Genomic DNA, 20,815 nt, shown 5'->3' on the forward strand with positions numbered 1-20,815 from the left:
TACTACTGTAATTAGCTTCTCTGGGCCAGACGTTTTCCATAAAAATACGTTATTCCCCATTTACAGAGGAGGAAACCGAGGCTCAAAGAAGCTAAGTCATTCACCCATAATCACACTGCTAGTCAATAGTAGAGTCAGGATTTGAACCCAGGTCATATGACTCCAAAACACCAAAGCTTGCCTGCCTAATACCAGAGACAAGCAGAAAAGTTAGCCCTGTGAGGAAGAAGGGATACTTCTGTCAGCACCGAGGACGGAAGAAAGGATTGGAAGAGACATGTATACTAATGATTTATGTTTATTTATTATTTAGAATTATTCTCCTTCTCACATGAGTATGTAAGCATGTAGATTTTTTAAAATTTCTTTTGATTTATTTGTTTTTTGTTTTGTTTTGTTTTGTTTTTGAGATGGAGTCTTACTCTGTTGCCCAGGCTGGAGTGTAATGGCGTGATCTCAGCTCACCGCAAACTCTGCCTCCCAGATTCAAGCGATTCTTGTGCCTCAGCCTCCTGAGAAGCTGGGAGTACAGACACCTGCCACCATGACCAGCTAATTTTTTTTGCATTTTTAATAGAGATGGGGTTTTACCATGTTGGCTAGGCTGGTCATGAACTCCTGACCTCAAGTGATCCACCCACCTTGGCCTCCTAAAGTGCTGAGATGACATGGGTGAGCCACCACGCCCAGCCAATTTTTAAAATTTCTTTTGAGACAGGGTCTCCCTGTCTGTCACCCAGGCTGGAGTACAGTGGTGCAAACACAGCTCACTGCAGCCTCACACTACTGGACTCAAGTGATCCTCCTCCCTCAGCCTTCCAAGTAGCTGAGACTACCAGTGTGCACCACCACACCAAGCCAATTTTTGACATTTTTTGTAGAGATGGGGTCTCACTATGTTGCTCAGGAGAGTCTTGAACTCCTGAGCTCAAAAGATCTTCCCACCTCAGTCTCCCAAAGTGCTGGGATTGCAGGCGTGAGCCACCATGCTTGGCTGAAAGCATATAGATTGTTTTAAGTTGGCATGATCTGTTTATATGACGAAGCACCTTAAAAAAAATGGCAGCTGGGGGCGATGGCTCATGCCTGTAATCCCAGCATTTTTGGGGGCTGAGGTGTGTGGATCACTTCGAGGTCAGGAGTTCAAGACTAGCCTGGTCAACATAGTGAAACCCCTGTCACTACCAAAAAAAAAAAAAAAAAAATTAGCCGGATATGGTGACAGGTGCCTGTAATCGCAGCTACTTGGGAGGCTGAGGCAGAAGAATCACTTGAACCCGGGAGACAGAGGTTGCACTGAGCTGAGACCATGAGGATTGCACTCCAGCCTGGGCAACAAGAGTGAAATTCCATTTCAAAAAATATATGTATACATATACAAAAAAAATAGCCAGGCGTGGTGGCAGATGCCTGTAATCTCAGCTACCCGGGAGGCTGAGGCAGAAGAATTGCTTGAGCCCTGGAGGCAAAGGTTGCAGTGAGCTGAGATTGCACCACTGCACTCCAGCCTGGGCAATAAAGCCAGACTCTGTCTCAAAAAAAAAAAAAAAAAAGAAAGAAAACCCAATGCAAAAAATAGGCATGATATAGAAAGTCTGACTTTACATAGAAGAAAATTCAGGCAAGGAACCAAGCTGAACTTTTGTGGTCAGAGAATGAACTGGACATGGCGAAGAATGTTAAAGCTGAGTATTTAGAACAATGGTGTGGCTAATTGATTCACCCAGCCCTCTACCCAAATGGTTGCTTCATAGGAGAATCAATCCTCCGTTAAATAGTCCCTTAATTCAAGAGAATGGAGGGGAAAATAGTTCGCATATATTGACAAGTTGTTTATTGCAACTACAAGGATTTTGTGATGTATGTCCCATCTATCACTATTTTCTGATGAGTGATTTCAAAATATCTGTCTAAAGAACAACACTAGGCTGGGCGCGGTGGCTCACGCCTGTAATCCCAGCACTTTGGGAGGCCCACGCGGGCAGATCACGAGGTCAGGAAATCGAGACCATCCTGGCTAACACAGTGAAACCCCGTCTCTACTAAAAATACCAAAAATTAGCCGGGCGTGATGGTGGGTGCCTGTAGTCCCTGACAGCCGTGGTGAGCAAACTGGACAAACAGGACCCAAGGACTAGGACATGGTGAGGGATCACTCCTGCTGCTACACCAATGCTCTAACCCCAGCGGTTACACCAAAAGGTATTGAAAAAATGCCAAAGTTCAAGGACATCTAGTAGACTAGAAAAGGACTGGAAAAGCAGATCTGAGCAAAAAGGAGGTAGCCATCTGACTCAGCTTGCAAATCAACCTCTACATGCCTAGCCCACCTTTTTCTCAGGAAAATCCTGTTTATCACAACATAGTTGGTATAAAAATATCATGAAAGTGAGGCCGGACGCCGTGGCTTACACCTGTAATCCCAGCATTTTGGGAGACCAAGATGGGCAGATCACCTGAGGGGAGGAGTTCCAGACCAGCCTGGCGAAGACGGCGAAACTCCATCTCTAGCAAAAGTACACAAAGCCAGATGTGGTGGGGCACGCCTGTAGTCCCCAGCTACTCAAGAGGCTGAGGCAGGAGAGTCGCCTGAACCCGGGAGGCAGAGCTTGTAGTGAGCCGAGATCATGTTACTGCTCTCCAGCCTAGGCAACAGAATGAGACTCCATCTCAAAAAAAATAAAAATAAAAAATAAAAAAATTGGCCAGGCATGGCTCATGGCTGTAATCCCAGCACTTTGGCAGGCCAAGGCGGGTGCATCACCTGAGGTCAGGAGTTCTAGAACAGCCTGACCAACATGGTGAAACCTTGTCTCTATTAAAAATACAAAAATTAGCCTGTGTGGTGGCACATGTCTGTAATCCCAGCTACTCAAGAGGCTGAGGCAGAAGAATCACTTGAACCTAGGAGGCAGAGGCTGCAGTGAGCTGAGACTGCACCATTGCACTCTAGCCTGGGCAACAAGATTAAAACTCTGTCTCAAAAAAAAAAAAAATTAAAATTAAAATTAAAAATTAGGTCAAGTGTGGTGGTTCACACCTGTAATTCCATCACTTTTTGAGGCCAAGGCAGGTGGATTAACTGAGCTCAGGAGTTCAAAAGCAGCCTGGGCAACATGGGGAAAACCCATCTCTACAAAAAATTCAAAAAATTACCTAGGAGTGGTGGTGCACACCTGTAGTCCCAGCTACTTGGGATTTCTTGAGCCCGGGAGATAGACTGCAGTGAACTGTGATTGCACCACTGCACTCCAGCCTGTTCAATAGAGCAAGTCCCTGTCTAAAAAAAAACAACTTTTTTTTAACTCATTGGACCTGGTGGCATGTGCCTGTAGGCCCAGCTATTTGGGAGGCTGGGCCTGAGGCTGCAATGACCTTTAATCACATCACTGTGCTTCAGCCTGGGCAACAGAGTGAGATTCTGTCTCTAAAAAATAAATATGTAATATAAAAAAGTTAATGTTAATAATATACTTTTGCTCAATATATCAAAAGTATTACCTGCACAGCAAAAGAAATAATCAACAGAGTAAACAACCTACAGAATGGGAGAAAATATTTGCAAATTATTCACCTGACAAAGGACTTATATCCAGAAACTACAAAGAACTCAAACAACTCAATAATAAAAACAAATAACCTCCTTAAAAAGTAGGCAAAGAACACAAACAAACATTTCTCAAAAGAAGACACACAAGCAACGAACAACATATGAAAAAATACTCTACATCACCAATCAACAGACAAATGCTAATTAAAACCACAATGAGATACCATCTTACACCAGTCAGAATGGATATTACTAAGCCAGGCATGGTGGCTTATGCCCGCAATCCCAGCACTGTGGGAGGCTGAGGTGAAAGGATTGCTTAAGTCCAGGAGTTTGAGGTCATCCTGGGCAACACAGGGAGACCCCATCTCAACAAAAAATAAAATTAATCGGCTGGGTGCAGTGGCTCACACCAGTAATCCCAGCACTTTGGGAGGCTAGGCGGGTGGATTACTTGAGGTCAGAAGTTTGAGACCAGCCTGGCCAACATGGTGAAACCATGTCTCTACTAAAAATACAAAAATTAGCCGGGCATAGTTGCACATACCTGTAATCCCATCTACACGGGAGGCTGAGGCAGAAGAATTGTTTGCACCTGGAGGCAGAGGTTGCAGTGAGCCAAGATTGTGCTACTGCACTCCAGCCTAGGCGACGGAGCAAGACCCGGTCTCAAAAAAAAAAAAAATTTAATAAATTAGTCAGGCATGGTGGCTGGCACCTGTAGTCCCAGTTACTCTGGAGGCTGAGGCAGGAGAATCGCGTGGATCTGGGAGATCAAGGCAGCCATGATGCCACCACTACACTCCAGTTTGTGCAACAGAGTGAGATCCTATCTCAAAAAAAAAAAAAAAAAAAATAATAATAATAATAATAATAATGGGTATTATTAAAATGTTTAAAAAAACAGATGTTGGCAAGGACATAGAGAAAAGAGAATGCTTATATACTGTTGATAAGAATGTAAATTAGTACAAATTCTATGGAAAACAGCATGGAGAGTTCTCAAAGAACTAAAGACAAAACTGCCGTTCTACCCAGCAATCCCGCTACTGAATATATAACCCCCCAAAAGAAATCATTATATAAAAAAAGACACCTGGCCGGGTGAGGTGGCTCACGCCTGTAATCCTAGCACTTCGGGAGGCTGAGGCAGGCAGATTGCCTGAGCTCAGGAGTTTGAGACCAGCCTGGGCAACACGGTGAAACCCCATCTCTACTAAAATTCAAAAAATAAGCTGGGCATGGCAGCATGTGCCTGTAATTCCAGGTACTCAGGAGGCTGAGGCAGGAGAATTGCTTGAACCCGGGAGGCGGAGGTTGAAGTGAGCTAAGATTGCGCCACTGCACCCCAGCCTGGGCGACAGAGATTGCGCCACTGCACCCCAGCCTGGGCGACAGAGCGAGACTCCATCTCCAAAACAAACAAACAAACAAACAAACAAACAAACAAACTTGTATGTTTATTGGCGCATTATTCACCATAGAAAAGACATGAAATCAACCTAAGTGTCCATCAGTGAATAATTGAATAAAGAAAATACAGTATATATACACCATGGAGTACTATGTAGCTATTAAAAAAGAATAAAATCATGTCTTTTACAGCAGCATGAATAGAGCTGGAGGCCATTATACTAAGTGAAATAACTCAGAAACAGAAAATCAAATAGTAAATGTTCTCATTTACAAGTGGGAACAATGGGCGTACATGGATAGAAAGATGGAAATAATAGACAATGGAGCCTCCAAAAGCGGGGAGAGATGAGAAAAATGAGGAAGGGAGATGAGAGTTGAAAAACTACCTACTGGGACAATGTTTACTATTTGGGCGATGGGTATACTAGCATCCTAAACCTCACCATTATGCAGTATATCCATGTAACAAACCCATACATGTATTCTTTGAATCTATAATAAAAGAAGAGGATGGAGGTATACTTGAGAATAGCAGTTAATGAGCGTTGTTTTTCTAAATTGATAATTTTAGAGCAGTCCACTAGCATGAGCCGATGTCACGTGAACAATGCCATGTGTTCTTTTTGTTTTGTATTTAAAAAACAAAAAAATGTACTGCTGGGCACAGTGGCTCGTGCCTATAATCCTTGCACTTTAGGAGGCCAGGGCGGGAGGATTGCTTGAGGCCATGAGTTCAAGACCTGCCTGGCAACATACGAAGACCCTGTCTATAAATTAGCCAGGTGTGATGGTTAATATTGAGTGTCAACTTGATTGGATTAGAGGATGCAAAGTATCATTCCTTGGTGTTTCTGTGAGGGCATTGCCAAAGGAGGTTAACACTTGAGTCAGTGGACTGGGAGAGGAAGACCCACCCTTAATCTGAGTGGGCACCATCACCTTGGCTGCCAGTGAGGCTAGAAAAAGCAGAAGAGGGCCGGGCGCAGTGGCTCACACCTGTAATCCTAGCACTTTGGGAGGCCAAGGCGGGCGGATTACAAGGTCAGGAGTTTGAGACCGGTTTGGCCAATATGGTGAAACCCCCGTGTCTACCAAAAATACAAAAATTAGCCAGGTGTGGTGGTAGGCATCTGCAGTCCCAGCTACTCCAGAGGTTGAGGCAGGAGAATCGCTTGAACCCGGGAGGCGGAGGTTGCAGTGAGCTGAGGTCGTGCCACTGCACTCCAGCCTGAGTGGCAGAGCAAGACTCTGTCTCAAAAGAAAAAAAAAAAGAAAGAAAGGAAGGAAGAAAGGGAGGGAGGGAGAAAGGGAGGGAGGGAGGGAGGGAGGGAGGAAAGAAGGAAAGAAAGGAAGGAAGGAAGGAAGGAAGGAAGGAAGGAAGGAAGGAAGGAAGGAAGGAAGGAAGGAAGGAAGGGAAAGAAAGAGCAGAAGAAAGTGGAATGAACAGATTTGCTAAGTCTCCTGATCTTCATCTTTCTCCGGTGCTGAATGCTTTCTGCCCTTGGACACCTTCAGCTTTTGGACTCCTGGACTTACACCAGTGGTTTGCCAGGGCTCTTGTGCCTTCTGCCACAGACTGAAGCTGCAGCTTTTCTACTTTTGAGGTTTTGGGACTCAGGCTGGTTTTCTTGCTCCTCAGCTTGCAGACGGCCTACTATGGGACTTCAGCTTATGACTGTGTGAGCCAATACTCCTTTATTTATTTTATTTTATTTTTTGAGATACAGTTTTGCTCTTGTCACCTATGCTGGAGTGCAATGGCACAATCTCGGCTCACTGCAATCTCCGCCTCCCGGGTTCAGGCAAATCTGCCTCAGCTTCCCAAGTAGCTGGGACTGCAGGCATGCACCACCATGTCTCGCTCATTTTGTATTTTTAGTAGAGACGAGTTTTCACCATGTTGGCCAGACTGGTCTCGATTCCCTGACCTCAGGTGATCAGCCCACCTCAGTCTCCCAGATTGCTGGGATTTCAGGCTTGAGCCACCGCGCCTAGCCCAATACTCCTTAATAAACTCCCTTTCATGTATACATCTATCCTATTAGTCCTGTCCCTCTAGAGAACCCTGACTAATACACCAGGCATGATGGCATGCGCCTGTAGTCCTGGCTACTCTGCAGGCTGAGGTGGGAGGATCGCTAGAGCCCAAGAGTTGGAGTTTGAGGCTGCAGTGAGCCATGATCCAGCCACTGCACTCCAGCCTAGTCAAGAGAGACCTCGCCTCCAAAAAAAAAAAAAAAAGTATAATCATCCCTTCTTGAAATCAACGTAATTGATAGTTTATATTCTAGGATGTATTTATCAATTGCAGTACATCTCAATTTGTACTAAGCCTCGTTTCAAGCACTCACAAGCCCCATGTGGCGAGTGGCTATTGTATTGGACAGTTCAGACGTAGAAACCACTCTCAGCATTTCAGCATTAGAGTATTTTCTTTATACTTTTTTTCTCTTTTCTTCCTTCCTTCTTTTTTTCTTTGAAAACATATTTAATTGGGTAAGCTGGATTTTGAAGGAAGTGGGGAAAATTCATATTCTGAGAGTCTCTAGTTTTAAAATTTAAGTGTTTCCAGTACAGCTCTCCTTTGTTTATTTGTTTTTAAGTTTTTTGTTTGTTTTTGTTTTTTTTTTTTGAGACGGAGTCCTGCTCTGTCACCCAGACTGGAGTGCAGTGGCACAATCTCAGCTCACTGCAACCTCTGCCTCCCAGGTTTAAGCAATTCTCCTGCCTCCACCTCCTGAGTAGCTGGGATTACAGGCGCATACCACCATGCCGGGCTAATTTTTGTATTTTAGTAGAGACGGGGTTTCACCAGGTTGGCCAGGTTGGTCTTGAACTCCTGACCTCAGGTGATCTGCCTGCCTCAGCCTCCCAAAGTGCTGGGATTACAGGCATGAGCCACCATGCCCGGCTGTATTTTTACTTTTTTTAAGATGGGGTCTGGCTCCGTTACCCAGGCCAGAGTGCAGTGGTACAATCTTGACTCACTGCAGCCTCGACCTCCTGGTTCAAATGATCCTCCCGCCTCAGCCCCCCAAATATCTGGGACTAGAGATGTGTGCCACCACACCGGGCTCATTTTTGTATTTTTTGTAGATATGGGGTTTCACTATGTTGCCCAGGCTGGTTTCAAACTCTTGAGCTCAAGCTATCTGCCCATGTTGGCCTACCAAAGTGCTGGGATTACAGGCATGAGCCACCGTGTCCCGCTGTTTGTTTGTTTTTAAAAACCCAGATGTAGCCAGGCACTGGTGGCTCATGACTGGAATCCCAGCACTTTGCGAGGCCGAGGCGGGTGGATCACGAGGTCAAGAGATCGAAACCATCCTGGCCAACACTGTGAAACCCTGTTTCTACTAAAAATACAAAAATTAGCTGGCTGTGGTGGCGTGTACCTGTACTCCCAGCTACTCGGAAGGCTGAGGCAGGAGAATTGCTTGTGCCCGGGAGGTGGAGGTTGCAGTGAGCAGAGATTGCGCCACTGCACTCCAGCCTGGGCGACAGAGTGAGACTCCATCTCAAAAAAAAAAAAAAAAAAAAAAAACAGCGCACAGATTCTTTTGGGAAGATAAAAATGCAGGAGAAGCCAGATGCGGTGGCTCATGCCTGTAATCCCAGCACTTTGGGATCACAAGTTCAAGACAGCGAGACCACCCTGGCCAACGTGGTAGAACCACGCCTCTACTAAAAATACAAAACTTAGCCTGGCATGGTGGCGCACACCTGTAGTCCCAGCTACTCGAGAGGCCGAGGCAGGAGAATTGCTTGAACTTGGGAGACGGAGGTTGCAGTGAGCCAAGATCACGCCACAGTACTCCAGCCTGGGTGGGTGACAGAGCGAGACTCCATCTCTTAAAAAAAAAAAACAAAAAAACAAGGCAGGAGAATGTGATGCAGGTGCTGCTGCTGAACACTTATTTCCTTTTATTCATGTGTTCATTTCTTTTCTCTCTCTTTTTATTTTTTGAGACAGGGTCTCACTCTGTTGCCCAGGCTTTAGCACACCTAGCTATTTTTTTCTTATTTTTTTGTAGAGATGGGCCTCCCTATGTTGTCCAGGCTGGTCTTGAACTCCTGGGCTCCAGCAATCCTCCTGCCTCAGCCTCCCAAAGTGCTGGGAGTGCAGGCATGAGCCATTACATCTGACGCATTTTTTTCTCCTAATAGCAGTTACTGAACATCAACTATGGGCCCGGGACTGTACCTCGGGGTAGCTTTACAGACATATTGCCTGGCTTGTGAAGCCTACAATCTACCAGTGGAGCCAGACAAGTAATAACAATAAAATGTGATAAGTGCTGTGATAGGGGAAGTATGAAGGGCTCAGTGGCTGCCTGGGAGAATACTTTAAGCCATTTTGGGAAATAAGAGAAGGTATTGGGGGTTGGGGGTGGAGGGAATGATGTCTAAGATGAAACCTAAAGATTAAGTAAAGAATGGCTAAGCAAAGGGGAGAAGGAAGGGCTAGAGAATGCCAGAAAGAGCGGGTTTAAGGAATGCCCAGAGCCTTTTGGGGAACTGAAAGAAATTATGTGTGGTTGGGGCCTCCAGGGTGAGGGGTGAGGCTGGTATTGTGCATTCTTCTCTGGGCAGCCTAGTTAACAGTAGGAGTTGGGAGGCAGGATGTTGACAAATCTGGACTAGCCAGGCCCAACACAGGAAGTACTCCACCCCAAAAATATTCCTTCACCAGTTCAGTTCGAGTTCACCAGTTACAGACCCAAATGTGTTAATGAGTTAATGAGTTAATGTGTTTAGGACAGCAAGAATCTTTGGTCAGGCACTGACACCTTATTTTAGATTTAGAAAATTGAATATGATAGAAGTTCTATGTAATAAGGGACATATAAAAATACATATAGGCCGGGCGTGGTGGCTCACGCCTGTAATCCCAGCACTTTGGGAGGCCGAGGCAGGTGGATCAGCCGAGGTCAGGAGTTTGAGACCAGCCTGGCCAACATGGTGAAACCCCGTTCCTACTAAAAATACAAAAATTAGCCAGGCATGGTGGCAGGTGCCTGTAATCCCCAGTACTTGGGAGGCTAAGGCAGGAGAATTGCTTAGAACCCAGGGGGAGGAGGTTGCAGTGAGCCAGGATTGAGCCACTGCACTCCAGCTGTCTCAAACAAACAAACAAACAAACAAACAAAAAGTACATATAAAATATAGGTATGGGGGCCAGGCGCCGTGCCTCACGCCTGTAATCCCAGCACCTTGGATGGTCGAAGCGGGTGGATCACCTGAGGTCAGGAGTTTGAGACCAGCCTGGCCAACATGATGAAACCCCGTCTCTACTAAAAATACAAAAAATTAGCTGGATGTGGTGGCTGGCCCCTGTAATTCCAGCTCAGGAAGCTGAGGCAGGAAAATTGATTGAACCTGAGAGGCAGAGGTTGCAACAAGCCAAGATCGAGTCACTGCACTTCAGCCTGGGCAACAAGAGTGAAAACTCCATCTCAAAAAAAAAAAAAAGAAAAAAGGAGAAAAAAAAAGAGATAGATATATAAAAAGATATGGCCAGGCACAATGGCTCACACCTGTAATCCCAACACTTTGGGATGCTGAGGTGGGAGGACTGTTTGAACCCAGGAGTTCAAGACTAGTCTGGGCAACATAGCAAGAACTCATCTCTACAAAAAATAAAAATATTAACCAGGTGTGGTGGCACCTGCCTGTAGTCTCAGCTATTCAGGAGGCTGAGGTGAGAGGATTGCTTGAACCTGGGACGTAGAGGCTGCAGTGAGCTGTGATCACACCACTGCACTCTAGCATGGGTGACAGAGGCAGACCCTATCTCAAAAAAAAAGAAAAAAGAAAAAAAAAAAAGAAACAGGTGTGGAACTAATGAAAAGGCAATTCACTCTGACTTGGGGAGGTCTGGACAGGCTTCACATAGGATATGACACCTAGACAGGGTCTGGAAGAGTAAGCAGGAGTTTGTCAGGCCTCTAAGTGGGAGGACATTCTGATGATAATAACCATGATTTACTGATTTACTAAGTGTCAGGCACTATTCTGGTGGTATTTTGTATTGTTTTGTTTTGTTTCTTTTGAGACGGAGTCTCGCTCTGTCGCCCAGGCTGGAGTGCAGTGGCACAATCTCGGCTCACTGCAACCTCTGCCTCCTGAGTTCAAATGATTCTCCTGCCTCAGCCTTCTGAGTAGCTGGGATTTACAGGTGCACACCACCATGCCCGATTATTTTTTTTTTTTTTTTTTTTTTTGTATTTTTAGTAGAGATGAGGTTTCACCATATTGGCCAGGCTGGTCTTGAACTCCTGACCTGTGATCCGCCCGCCTCGGCCTCCCAAAGTGCCGGGATTACAGGTGTGAGCTACCATGCCTGGCTGTCTGGTTTGTTTTTAGAGAGACAGGGGTCTTGCTCTGTCACCCAGGCTGGAAGGCAGTGGCTGGATCATAACTCACTGTGGCTTTGCGCTCCTGGGCTTAATTGATCCTCCTGCCAGGGCCTCTCAAAGTGCTGGGATTACAGGTGTAAGACACTGCACCTTGCCTCTCGAGTGGGTTTCATTCATTAGCTCACTTAATTCTCTTTTTTTTTTTTTTTTTTTTTTTTTGAGACAGGGTCTTACTCTGTCTCCCAGGTTGGAGTGCAGTAGTGCCACCATGGCTCACTGTAGCCTCAACCTCCCAGGCTCAGTGGATCTTCCCACCTCAGCTTCCTGAGTAGTTGGGACTACAGGCATGTGCCAACACACCTAACTAATTTCTGTATTTTTTGTAGAGACAGGTTTTCACCATGTTGCCCAGTCTGGTCTCAAACTCCTGGCCTCAGCAATCCACCCACCTTGACCTCCCAAAGTGCTAGGATTATAGGCATCAGCCACTGCATCCAGACTAGCTCACTTAATTCTAATAATAATAATAATAAATCCTGGGTGCTAAAATATCTGTTTACAGGTGAAGAAACTGAGGCATATAGAGGTAAAGTAACTCAGCTAGAGTCACACAGTAAGGGTTAGAGTAGTTTGGCTCCAGAGATTACTTCTTTAATCCCTATGCCATGTGCTGGAGTATAGGTGGTTGAGTATGTCTGGACTGTAGGGTAAGGAGTTGGGGAAGGAACATCAGACATCAAGTTGATGAAAGAGGCAGTAGCCTGCCAGGTGCAGTGACTCATGCCTGTAATCCCAGCATTTTGAGAGGCCAAGGCGGGTGGATCACCTGAGATCAGGGGTTTGAGACCAGCCTTACCACCATGCTGAAACCCCATCTCTACTAAAAATACAAAAATTAGCTAGGTATGGTGGTGCACATCTGTAATCCCAGCCACTAGGGAGACTGAGGCACAAGAATGGCTTGAACCCGGGAGGTGGAGGTTGCAGTGAGCTGAGATCATGCCACTGCCCTCCAGCCTGGGCGACTCAAAACAAAGAAAAGAACAGAAAGAAAAGAGAAGAGAAAAGAAAAGAGGCAGTAGCCAAATCACAAAGATTCAGCATGAGTACCTTGAAGACAGGCTCTTAGGAGCCTTTAGGTAAATATTTTTAAGTACCTGAATGTGTATATAAATGATTGCTAATGAATGTGATTATATTCTGGATATCCATATCCAGATTTACACAAACCACATTTCCAGTGGTGATTCACTGCCCCAACAGATTCCTATAGGATCCCTTAACCTATCAAGAGGGATATAAGAGCCAGTTCCCTGTCATTAACTGTGAGATCCAAGAGCTCAAAAGGTAACTCCTCCAAGAGGGAGGAGGTGCAGGCCCAGTTACAGGGGAGAGGCTAAGGGTGTCCCCACTCTTGATCCTCTACCCACACGACAACCACATTCACAACAGGGATCTCTCCTCTCTAAGGACTCACAAAACAAACATCAAGGCCCCTTTCTTCTTTTAGCTGAAGCAGTATAGCCAAGCAGGAAATTGGTGTGTTCTCCCCAACCCCCATCACATATACACACATACCAACCCAGAAGGCTGGTGCTTCCCTCTTACAGCTGTCCCTGCAGCTGTCTGGGACTTTTTAAAGAGAGCTTTCCAAAAATCTTCCAGGGAGACTTGGGTGACTCTAGTAATCTCTCTGCACAGAGGGTGCCTTTGATTTTTGAGAATGACATTTCTTTCTGTTATCCCATGCTATGCAGAGCTGCTACATCTTTTAAAACCTTGGTCTCTGATGTCCATAGCCACTGGGTTGGTAGGCAGAAAGTTCCATCTCTGCATCCCCCTGACCTGACCTCAGGCAACCCCCAGCAAACTGAGATAGATCCTCGTGGGAGATGGCACCAGGGAAGAGCCACATCTCCAGTGTGGCCTATGCACCAGCTTGCTGTGATATGCCTGGGCCACTTCCTTTTCTGGCAGGGTCATAGAGGACCTTCTGCTTCTACCCATCACTTCCTACATTGAGAAGCTGAAGGAGAAACTGGTAAGATTATAATTATTTTAAATAGGGTTTTAAAAACATGAAGTCAGGCCGAGCGCGGTGGCTCATGCTTGTAATTCCAGCATTTTGGGAGGCCGAAGGGGCCAGATCACCTGATGTTGGGAGTTCGAGACCAGCCTGACCAATATGGGGAAACCCTGTCTCTACTAAAAATACAAAAATAAAAATAAAAATAAAAAAATAACCGGGCATGGTTGTGCATGCCTGTAATCCCAGCTACTTGGCAGGCTGAGTGAGGCAGGAGAATCACTTGAACCTGGGAGGTAGACGTTGCGGTGAGCCGAGATTACACCATTGCACTCCACTCCAACCTGGGCAACAACAACAACAAAAAACCCACATGAAGTCTACTTTGCTTCTGCTGGCAGAGATCCTTTTGTACAGAAGTGGTTAACCAGGGCTCAATCATAACGACAGACCTTCCTAGCCTAGAATTTGGGTATCAGTTTGAACCCGCTTCTTGTTTTTAATAATTATTAAATTCTTTGTCTACTTACCATTTGTCATCCATTGTGACAACAGCTTTATGTATGTATGTATGTATGTATGTATTTATTTATTTTATTTAGTTTTTGAGATAAGAGTCTCTCTCTGTCGCTGAGGCTGGAGTGCAGAAGCACAGTTATGGCTCACTGTGGGATCAACCTTCAGGACTCAATTGATCCTCCTGACTCAGCCTCCTGAGTAGCTGAAACTACAGGCATGTGTCCCCACATCTGGCTAATTTTTTAAATTTTCTGTAGAGATGAGGCTTCCACTATGTTGCCCAGGTTGGTCTCGAACTCCTGGGCTTGAGTGATCTGCCCACCTCTCAAAGTATTGGGATTACAGGCCTAAGCCACCATGCCCAGCCCTCAACAGCTTTATTTACATGTACTATTTTGTTAAATCCTCAAATGACATAAATTCTGTTATATTCCTACTTTACACACCAGAAAACTAGGGATTAAAAAATTGCTAACTGAGTTGGACATGGTGGCATGTGCCTGCAGTCCCAGCTACTTGGGAGGCTGAGTGGGAGGATTGCTTGAGCCTGGGGGGTCTAGGCTGCAGTGAAGTATGTTCATATCACTGCATTCCAGCCTGGGTGACAGAGTGAGACTCTGTCTCTAGAAACATTAAATTAAATAATTTTTTTTGGAAAAAGAGTTAACTAATTGGTCCAAGATCAAACAGCTAGCAATTGATCTGTGATTCAAAGCCAAGTGGGTCTAACTCAACTTCTATACTAAGATACTTTCTTCAGGGGGGCCAGCAGGCTTTCTATAAAGGAAAATGCCACACATAACACTGTGATTGATAAGGCCAAAAGACTTATGTGTCAGAAAGATTGGCATCCCAGTCGGCAAAGAAAATAGCATGTCAGAGTCCCACGTTTGGAAAATTGAATTCCTTAGGCTTTACATCTGTATCAAGTCTGGGATCACCTGTCCTAAATTTCTGAATTATTTTCATAAGAGACGCTGAGCAGTGCAGGAAACCTCATTAAGCCTTTGCAGATCCTCCTAGTTTATATCACTCTCCCCTGGTCTTGTTCCTTTCTCGTGCATTCTGGTTTTTTTTTTTTTTTTCAGATGGAGTCTCACTCTGTTGCCTAGGCTGGAGTTCAATGGTGTGATCTTGGCTCACTGCAACCTCTGCCCCCGGGGTTCAAGCGATTTTCCTGCCTCAGCCTCCAAGTAGCTGGGACTACAGGCACATGCTTCCATGCCTGGCTAATTTTTGTATTTTTAGTAGAGACAGGGTTTCAACCATGTTGGCCAGGCTGGTCTTGAACTTGACCTCAGGTGATCCATCTGCCTCAGCCTCCCAAAGTGCTGGGATTACAGACGTGAGCCACTGTTCCAGGCCTAATTTTTATTTTTAGTAGAGAGGAGGTCTTGCCCAGGCCCAAGGGATCGTTCCCCCTTGGCCTCTCAAAGTGCTGGGATTAGGCGTGAGCCACTGTGCCTGGCCTGACACCCTTTTTAAGCTCCCCACAAGCCTCCCCAACTGAATTGACTTTTGCCACATTTGAAACTCCACAGGACTTTACGCCTCTCTTAGGGCTCTTTTCTACACATTACAAGATTGATACTCATTTAAATAGTGCTGGCACTCACTTTTAGATTTGAATTCAACGTTAATAGGAATAGGCCAAGGGTTCTACTAGCCAGAATTTAGACTAGAACCCATATTTAACATTATTAACAAATACTTATTGAGTGTCTGCTACATGTCTGGTACTCTCATGGGAGCTGGAGATAACGGGGTGGACAAGACAACGTCCCTGTCCTCACAGAGTTCACATGTATTTTATTCCACAAGTCTTCCTAAATTGGATAAATTAGGAATTTTTTTTCAACTCAGTAAGTGTGGGGTACCTAGAGGCAGCAGTTGTTGGAAATAACAAAAATACACACACAGACACACAATTTTAAATTCAACAAGTATTTATTGGGTATAACATGTGCTAGGCTATGTGTTCACCACTAGGAATTTAACAGTGAGCCAGACACCAGTGGTTTCTTTTTCTTTCTCGCAATAGCTTTATTGCGATATAATATACATACCATACGATTCACCAATGTAAAGTATGCAATTTAATGGTTTTGAGTATATTTACATAGCTGCACAACTAGCATACCCTAAAATAAACTCCATACCCATTAGCAGCCACTCCCCATTTTCTCCATCTCTCCCAGCCCTAAGCAACCACTGATTTCCATCTCTGTGGATTTGTCTATTCTAGATATTTTACCTAAATGGAATCATGCAATACTTTGTCTTTTGTGACTGGATCCTTTCACTAAAACTGTTTGAAGGGTCATTCATGTTGTAGTATTTCCTTTTGTTGCCAAACAATATTCCATTGTAACAGCGGAATTATTAGTACATTATTCCAATATACCACATTTATTTATCCCTTCATTAGTTGATAAGCATTTCAGTTATGTCCACTTTTTAGCTGTTATGAATAATGGTGTGAACATTCATGTGCAAATTTTTGTGTGGACAAATGTTTTCTCTTTTTTTGGGTATATACCTAGCAGTGGAATTGCTGGTTAATATGATGATTCCAACTTTAACCTTTTTTGTTTGTTTGTTTTGAAATGGAGTCTTGCTCTGTCGCCCAAGGTGGAGTGCAGTGGCACGATCTCGGCTCACCGCAACCTCCGCTTCCTGGGTTCAAGCAATTCTCCTGACTCAGCCTCCCCAGGAGCTGAGATTACAGGCGCCCACCACCACGCCCGGCTAATTTTCGTATTTTTAGTAGAGCTGGGTTTTCACCATGTTCGCCAGGCTAGTCTGGAAATCCTGACCTCAGGTGATCCACCTGCCTCAGCCTCCTAAAGTGCTGGGATTACAGGTATGAGCCACTGTGCAGGGCCCATCTTTAACCTTTTGAGGAACTGCAGCGATTTCCCAAAGCGGCTGTACCATTTTACATTCCCACCAGCAGTGGGAATGTAAAAAGTTGCAATTTTTTCACATGTAAAGAAAAAAGTTCCAATTTCTTCACATCCTCCCCTAAACTTAGTATTATTTGTCTTTTTTATTATAGCCACCCTCCAATAAATTCAAGTTTTTATTTTGCAATGACTTTCCATTTAAAGAATTTCGAGGATACTAGAAAGAGTTCCAGTATATCCTTCATTCATCTTTCCCTAACGAGAGAGAATGATTATATTGGGGCGGGGGTGGGGAAAGAGAGAGACAGAGAAATGATACCAAGTAATCCAGCTTTAATCTTTGTTGACTGAAGTGAGTATTAGGAGCTTTGGCCAGTCAAAGCAAAAGGTAGCGAAAAGATAGTCACATCAAGGTGCCTAAGAAAATCAGGAGGTAGAATTCAAGGAGCCCATGTCAAATCCTGTCAGCAAAGTCAAGGTCGGAAAGGAAGCCACTTCCTAACGACCCACACCACTGGTGGTCTCATCACGTTGTTGCACCATTTGGATGTTTTCTAATTTTCCCGGGCAGTTTTCTCTCCAATTGGACTGTAAACTCCTGGCAGGCTCAGGCAGTGCTTTGAAGGTCTCTCACATGGTCCAACCTTACGCGAAAAGCACTTACTGAAAGCAGCTGGACGGCCCGGCGAGGTGGCTCACGATTGTAATGCCAGCACTTTGGGACGCCAAGGCGGGCGGATCACCTGAGCTCAGGAGTTCGAGACCAGCCTGGCCAACACAGTGAAACCCCGTCTCTATTAAAAATAGAAAAATTAGCCAGGAGTTTGAGACCAGTCTTGCCAACATAGTGAAACTCTGTCTCCACTAAAAATACAAAAATAAGCCAGGCGTGGTGGCGCGCGCGTAGTCCCAGCTACTTGGAAGCCCGAGGCAGGAGAATCTCCAGTGAGGCGGAGTTTGCAGTGGGCTGAGATTGCGCCACTGCACTCCAGCCTGGGCGACAGTGAGAAAGAAAGGAGAGAGAGAAAGAAAGAGACAGAGAGACAGAGAGAGAGAGAGAGAGAAAGCAAGCAAGCAAGCACCTCGACAGAGACAGAGGGAGGGAGGGAAGAGGAAGGAAGGGAGGGAGGGAGGGAGGAAGGGAGGGAGGGAGGAAGGAAGGAAGGAAGGACTTGCTCCGTAACCCGGGGAGACTTGCTCGACCTGAGAACCCACTATCACACCACACATCCACTGCCACACCCATACCTACGCCGGGACGCGGAACCGCTTCTACCCGCCCACACCGGAGAGGTTGCTTGCGATTGGCCGGGAGGGCACACGGGCCCGCCTTGCGAAGGTGGCTGGGCAGCCTCCCCATCTAAGCCTGGGTCGCCGCCTCCGTGAGGGGCCGCGGAGCCGAGCACGGGAAGTGGAGTCCAGTCGGTTCTTGGCAGGCGAGAGCCAGTGCGGGAGAACCCTCCCACGGCGAGGCCGAGCCCTGAGACTGGACTAGCACGGTTGTGAGTCTCTCAGGTCTCCGCAGCGAAGTGGCGCGGGGGGCGGGGACCGTGCCCGACCGTGCCAGCTCCCGCCCCGGAAGCGGAAGTGCAAGCACTGCGGGGTCCTGTCCAGTGTGAGCCCGACCCGAGCGCCAGTCGTTCCGCCCGCTGGTCATCGCGCCATCTGCCCTGCCGGTGTCCTGCTCGCCGTCCCCGCCATGCTGTCTTTAGACTTTCTGGACGATGTGCGGCGGATGAACAAGCGGCAGGTGAGCTTGGCCGTCCTCTTTTTCTCCTGGCTCTTCTTGTCTCTTCCAGGCTGCTGCTGCGGGGCCTGGCGGACCCGAGGGTCCTGGTGTGAGGGTCTGAGCTGGTCTGTTGCCCGGGTCATTCCCTTGCTTTGGAGTCTGTGGCCAGAGGCCGCCTTGTCCGCCTCATTATTTTTAACCCCGAACTGATTCAGGGCCTACCTGGGGCGGGGCGGGGCGGGAAACGGTGTCTTCATGTTCCATTCCTCCTACTGAGGCAGGGGAGCAAATGGAAACCGTACGTGCTTTGAAAGTGGGAGTTGGGGTTGCTTATTGTTTTAGTCATTTTAAGGCGGCCGACTCTTGATTTCTCCAGTCGGAGCGACTCCAGGTGGATTTGGGAGAGACAAGGTTTAGCCGGTTTCTGGAGCGCTCAGCAAGGCGATTGTAGGCCCCAAGAAGCCGTTTTGCTGCTTTCAGCTCCTTGCAACCCTTTAGTAGAGCTGAGCCGTAGCGGGCTGCACCGACTTTGACTTGGACCGCTGTGAGCTCCGAGTTGGAACAGTTACACCACTTTCCCTTGCGTCCGCTTAGCACTAAGGTGGCAGCCCTCAGAATCTATGGTTTTACAGTCCGATATCAGTGCCACGGGGGTCTGGAAATGTGGGTCTCCTGATTTTGTCCTTACACTTTGCTCTGCCTTGATCTTCTAGATCGTATGCCAAATAGTACTGAGAATACTGTTGTAATTATTTAGTCCTTAGAAAAGTTTGCTCTGTTTTGTCTTTGGCACTAAGTGTGTCTGTAGAGCCTCGTTTTGCTGCATCGGACTTGTTTGTTTGTTTTAAACAGTATTTTACTGTTATGATTATCCTGATGTCACCATTAAGGATTTTTTTTTCCTTAGACTTGCATTTTTTTTGTACTTATAGCTGCCACTTAGGGAAGTAGGTACACAATCTTTCCTTACTCCCCTTCAGGCCTTAGCTAGCTCAGTGTCAATTCTGTCAGAATTGAGCATTCTATTAAAATTGCACAAATGTTACTTTATGGTTTTATGACAACACTTCAAATTTTTACTCGTATAGTGTTGTCTTTTTTTAATCCATATTTGGATTTTCTAGATGCCACAGACATTCCTCTGAAGACAGTATTTATTTTGAGTCTGATATTTATTGTACTCTATGCCAGGTGCAATGAGAGAAATGCAAAGATAGTTAAGAAAGACTCGGCCTTCAAGAAGCCTAAATGTGTAGAAAAGAACTAAGGCAAAACAATAACTTTTTTGAGCTCTTACCATGCGTGAAGCACTTTATACACATGTAAGGTAGGTAATGTTGTTCATATTAAACATATGAAGAAAATGAGACTTTATGAGAAGCAATACAGTATAGAAGTTAAGAGTATGGACTCTAAAGCTAGATTTCTGAGGTTTGAAGTAGCTCTGCTGTTTACTGGCTGTGTGACTTTGAGCAGATTACTTAACCTCTCTGTGCCTGTGTTTACGTTTATTATTGTAAAAAGATACGCAACATAAAATATTCCATTTTAATCATTTTTAAGTGTATACATCACTGACATTAGTTGCATTCACTATGTTGTGCAACCGTAGGGTTGCTATGAAGATTAAATGAGTTAATATAACGTCCTCAGAAGAACGTCTGGCACATGGTGAGTATTGGCTGTGCTGTGGTTGATGTCCTTGTTATAGAGCTTTAGTGATTTGCTTACGATAGAAGGTAGGCTGGGTGTGGTGGCTCATGCCTGGAATCCCAGCATTTTGGGAGGCTGAGGCGGGCGGATCACAAGGTCAAGAGATCAAGACCATCCTGGCCAACGTGTTGAAACCCCCTCTCTACTAAAAATATAGAAATTAGCTGGGCCTGGTGGCGCACGCCTGTAGTCCCAGCTACTCGGGAGGTTGAGACAGGAGAATCGCCCGGGCAGTGGAGATTGCATTGAGTTGAGATCGTGCCACTGCACTCCAGCCTGGCAACAGAGCGAGACTCTGTCTCAAAAAACAAAAAAAGAAGGTAAATGGCAGGATGTGGATTGATCTCAGTTCTTTAAAGCCTGAACACTTGGATAAAGAAGGATATGACCCATTCTAGCAGTGGTAGGAAAATTGTGAGAGATTGTGAGAAAATTGTGAGAGTCAGGGCATTACGAACAGCTTCAAGGAGATACTAGCATTTAAGTTGGATCTTGAAAGACCTTCTTAATAGCTTAACCTTTTTTTTTTTTTTTTGAGATGGAAGTCTCGCTCTTTCGCCCAAGTGGGACTGCAGTGGTGCTATCTCGGCTCACTGC

The 20,815-nt window shown here is 45.7% G+C and overlaps 1 protein-coding gene and 1 long non-coding RNA gene across 9 annotated transcripts in view; both read left to right on the plus strand.

The window, feature by feature from the left end:
- The first annotated feature begins 15,797 nt into the window (after window positions 1-15,797).
- Window positions 15,798-18,307, plus strand: LOC144330065 (uncharacterized). Its single transcript, XR_013395926.1, has 2 exons — window positions 15,798-16,506; window positions 17,781-18,307. It is a non-coding gene; the product is annotated as an uncharacterized LOC144330065 (long non-coding RNA).
- A 100-nt stretch (window positions 18,308-18,407) lies between these two features.
- The window catches only part of SEC11A (SEC11 homolog A, signal peptidase complex subunit), a 49,497-nt gene continuing 47,089 nt past the window's right edge, over window positions 18,408-20,815 (plus strand). For 6 of the 8 annotated variants that reach the window (XR_013395108.1, XR_013395107.1, XM_015142912.3 and 3 more), the window contains exon 1: window positions 18,409-18,526. Coding sequence is in view for 5 of the 8 variants with exons in the window: in XM_015142912.3 (XP_014998398.1) it covers window positions 18,476-18,526 (51 nt within the window). In the remaining 3 variants the exon portion in view is untranslated. 8 annotated transcript variants of the gene reach the window in all.

This window comes from Macaca mulatta, chromosome 7 (genome assembly GCF_049350105.2).
Source record: "Macaca mulatta isolate MMU2019108-1 chromosome 7, T2T-MMU8v2.0, whole genome shotgun sequence".
In the NCBI taxonomy this organism is placed as follows: Eukaryota; Metazoa; Chordata; class Mammalia; order Primates; family Cercopithecidae; genus Macaca; species Macaca mulatta.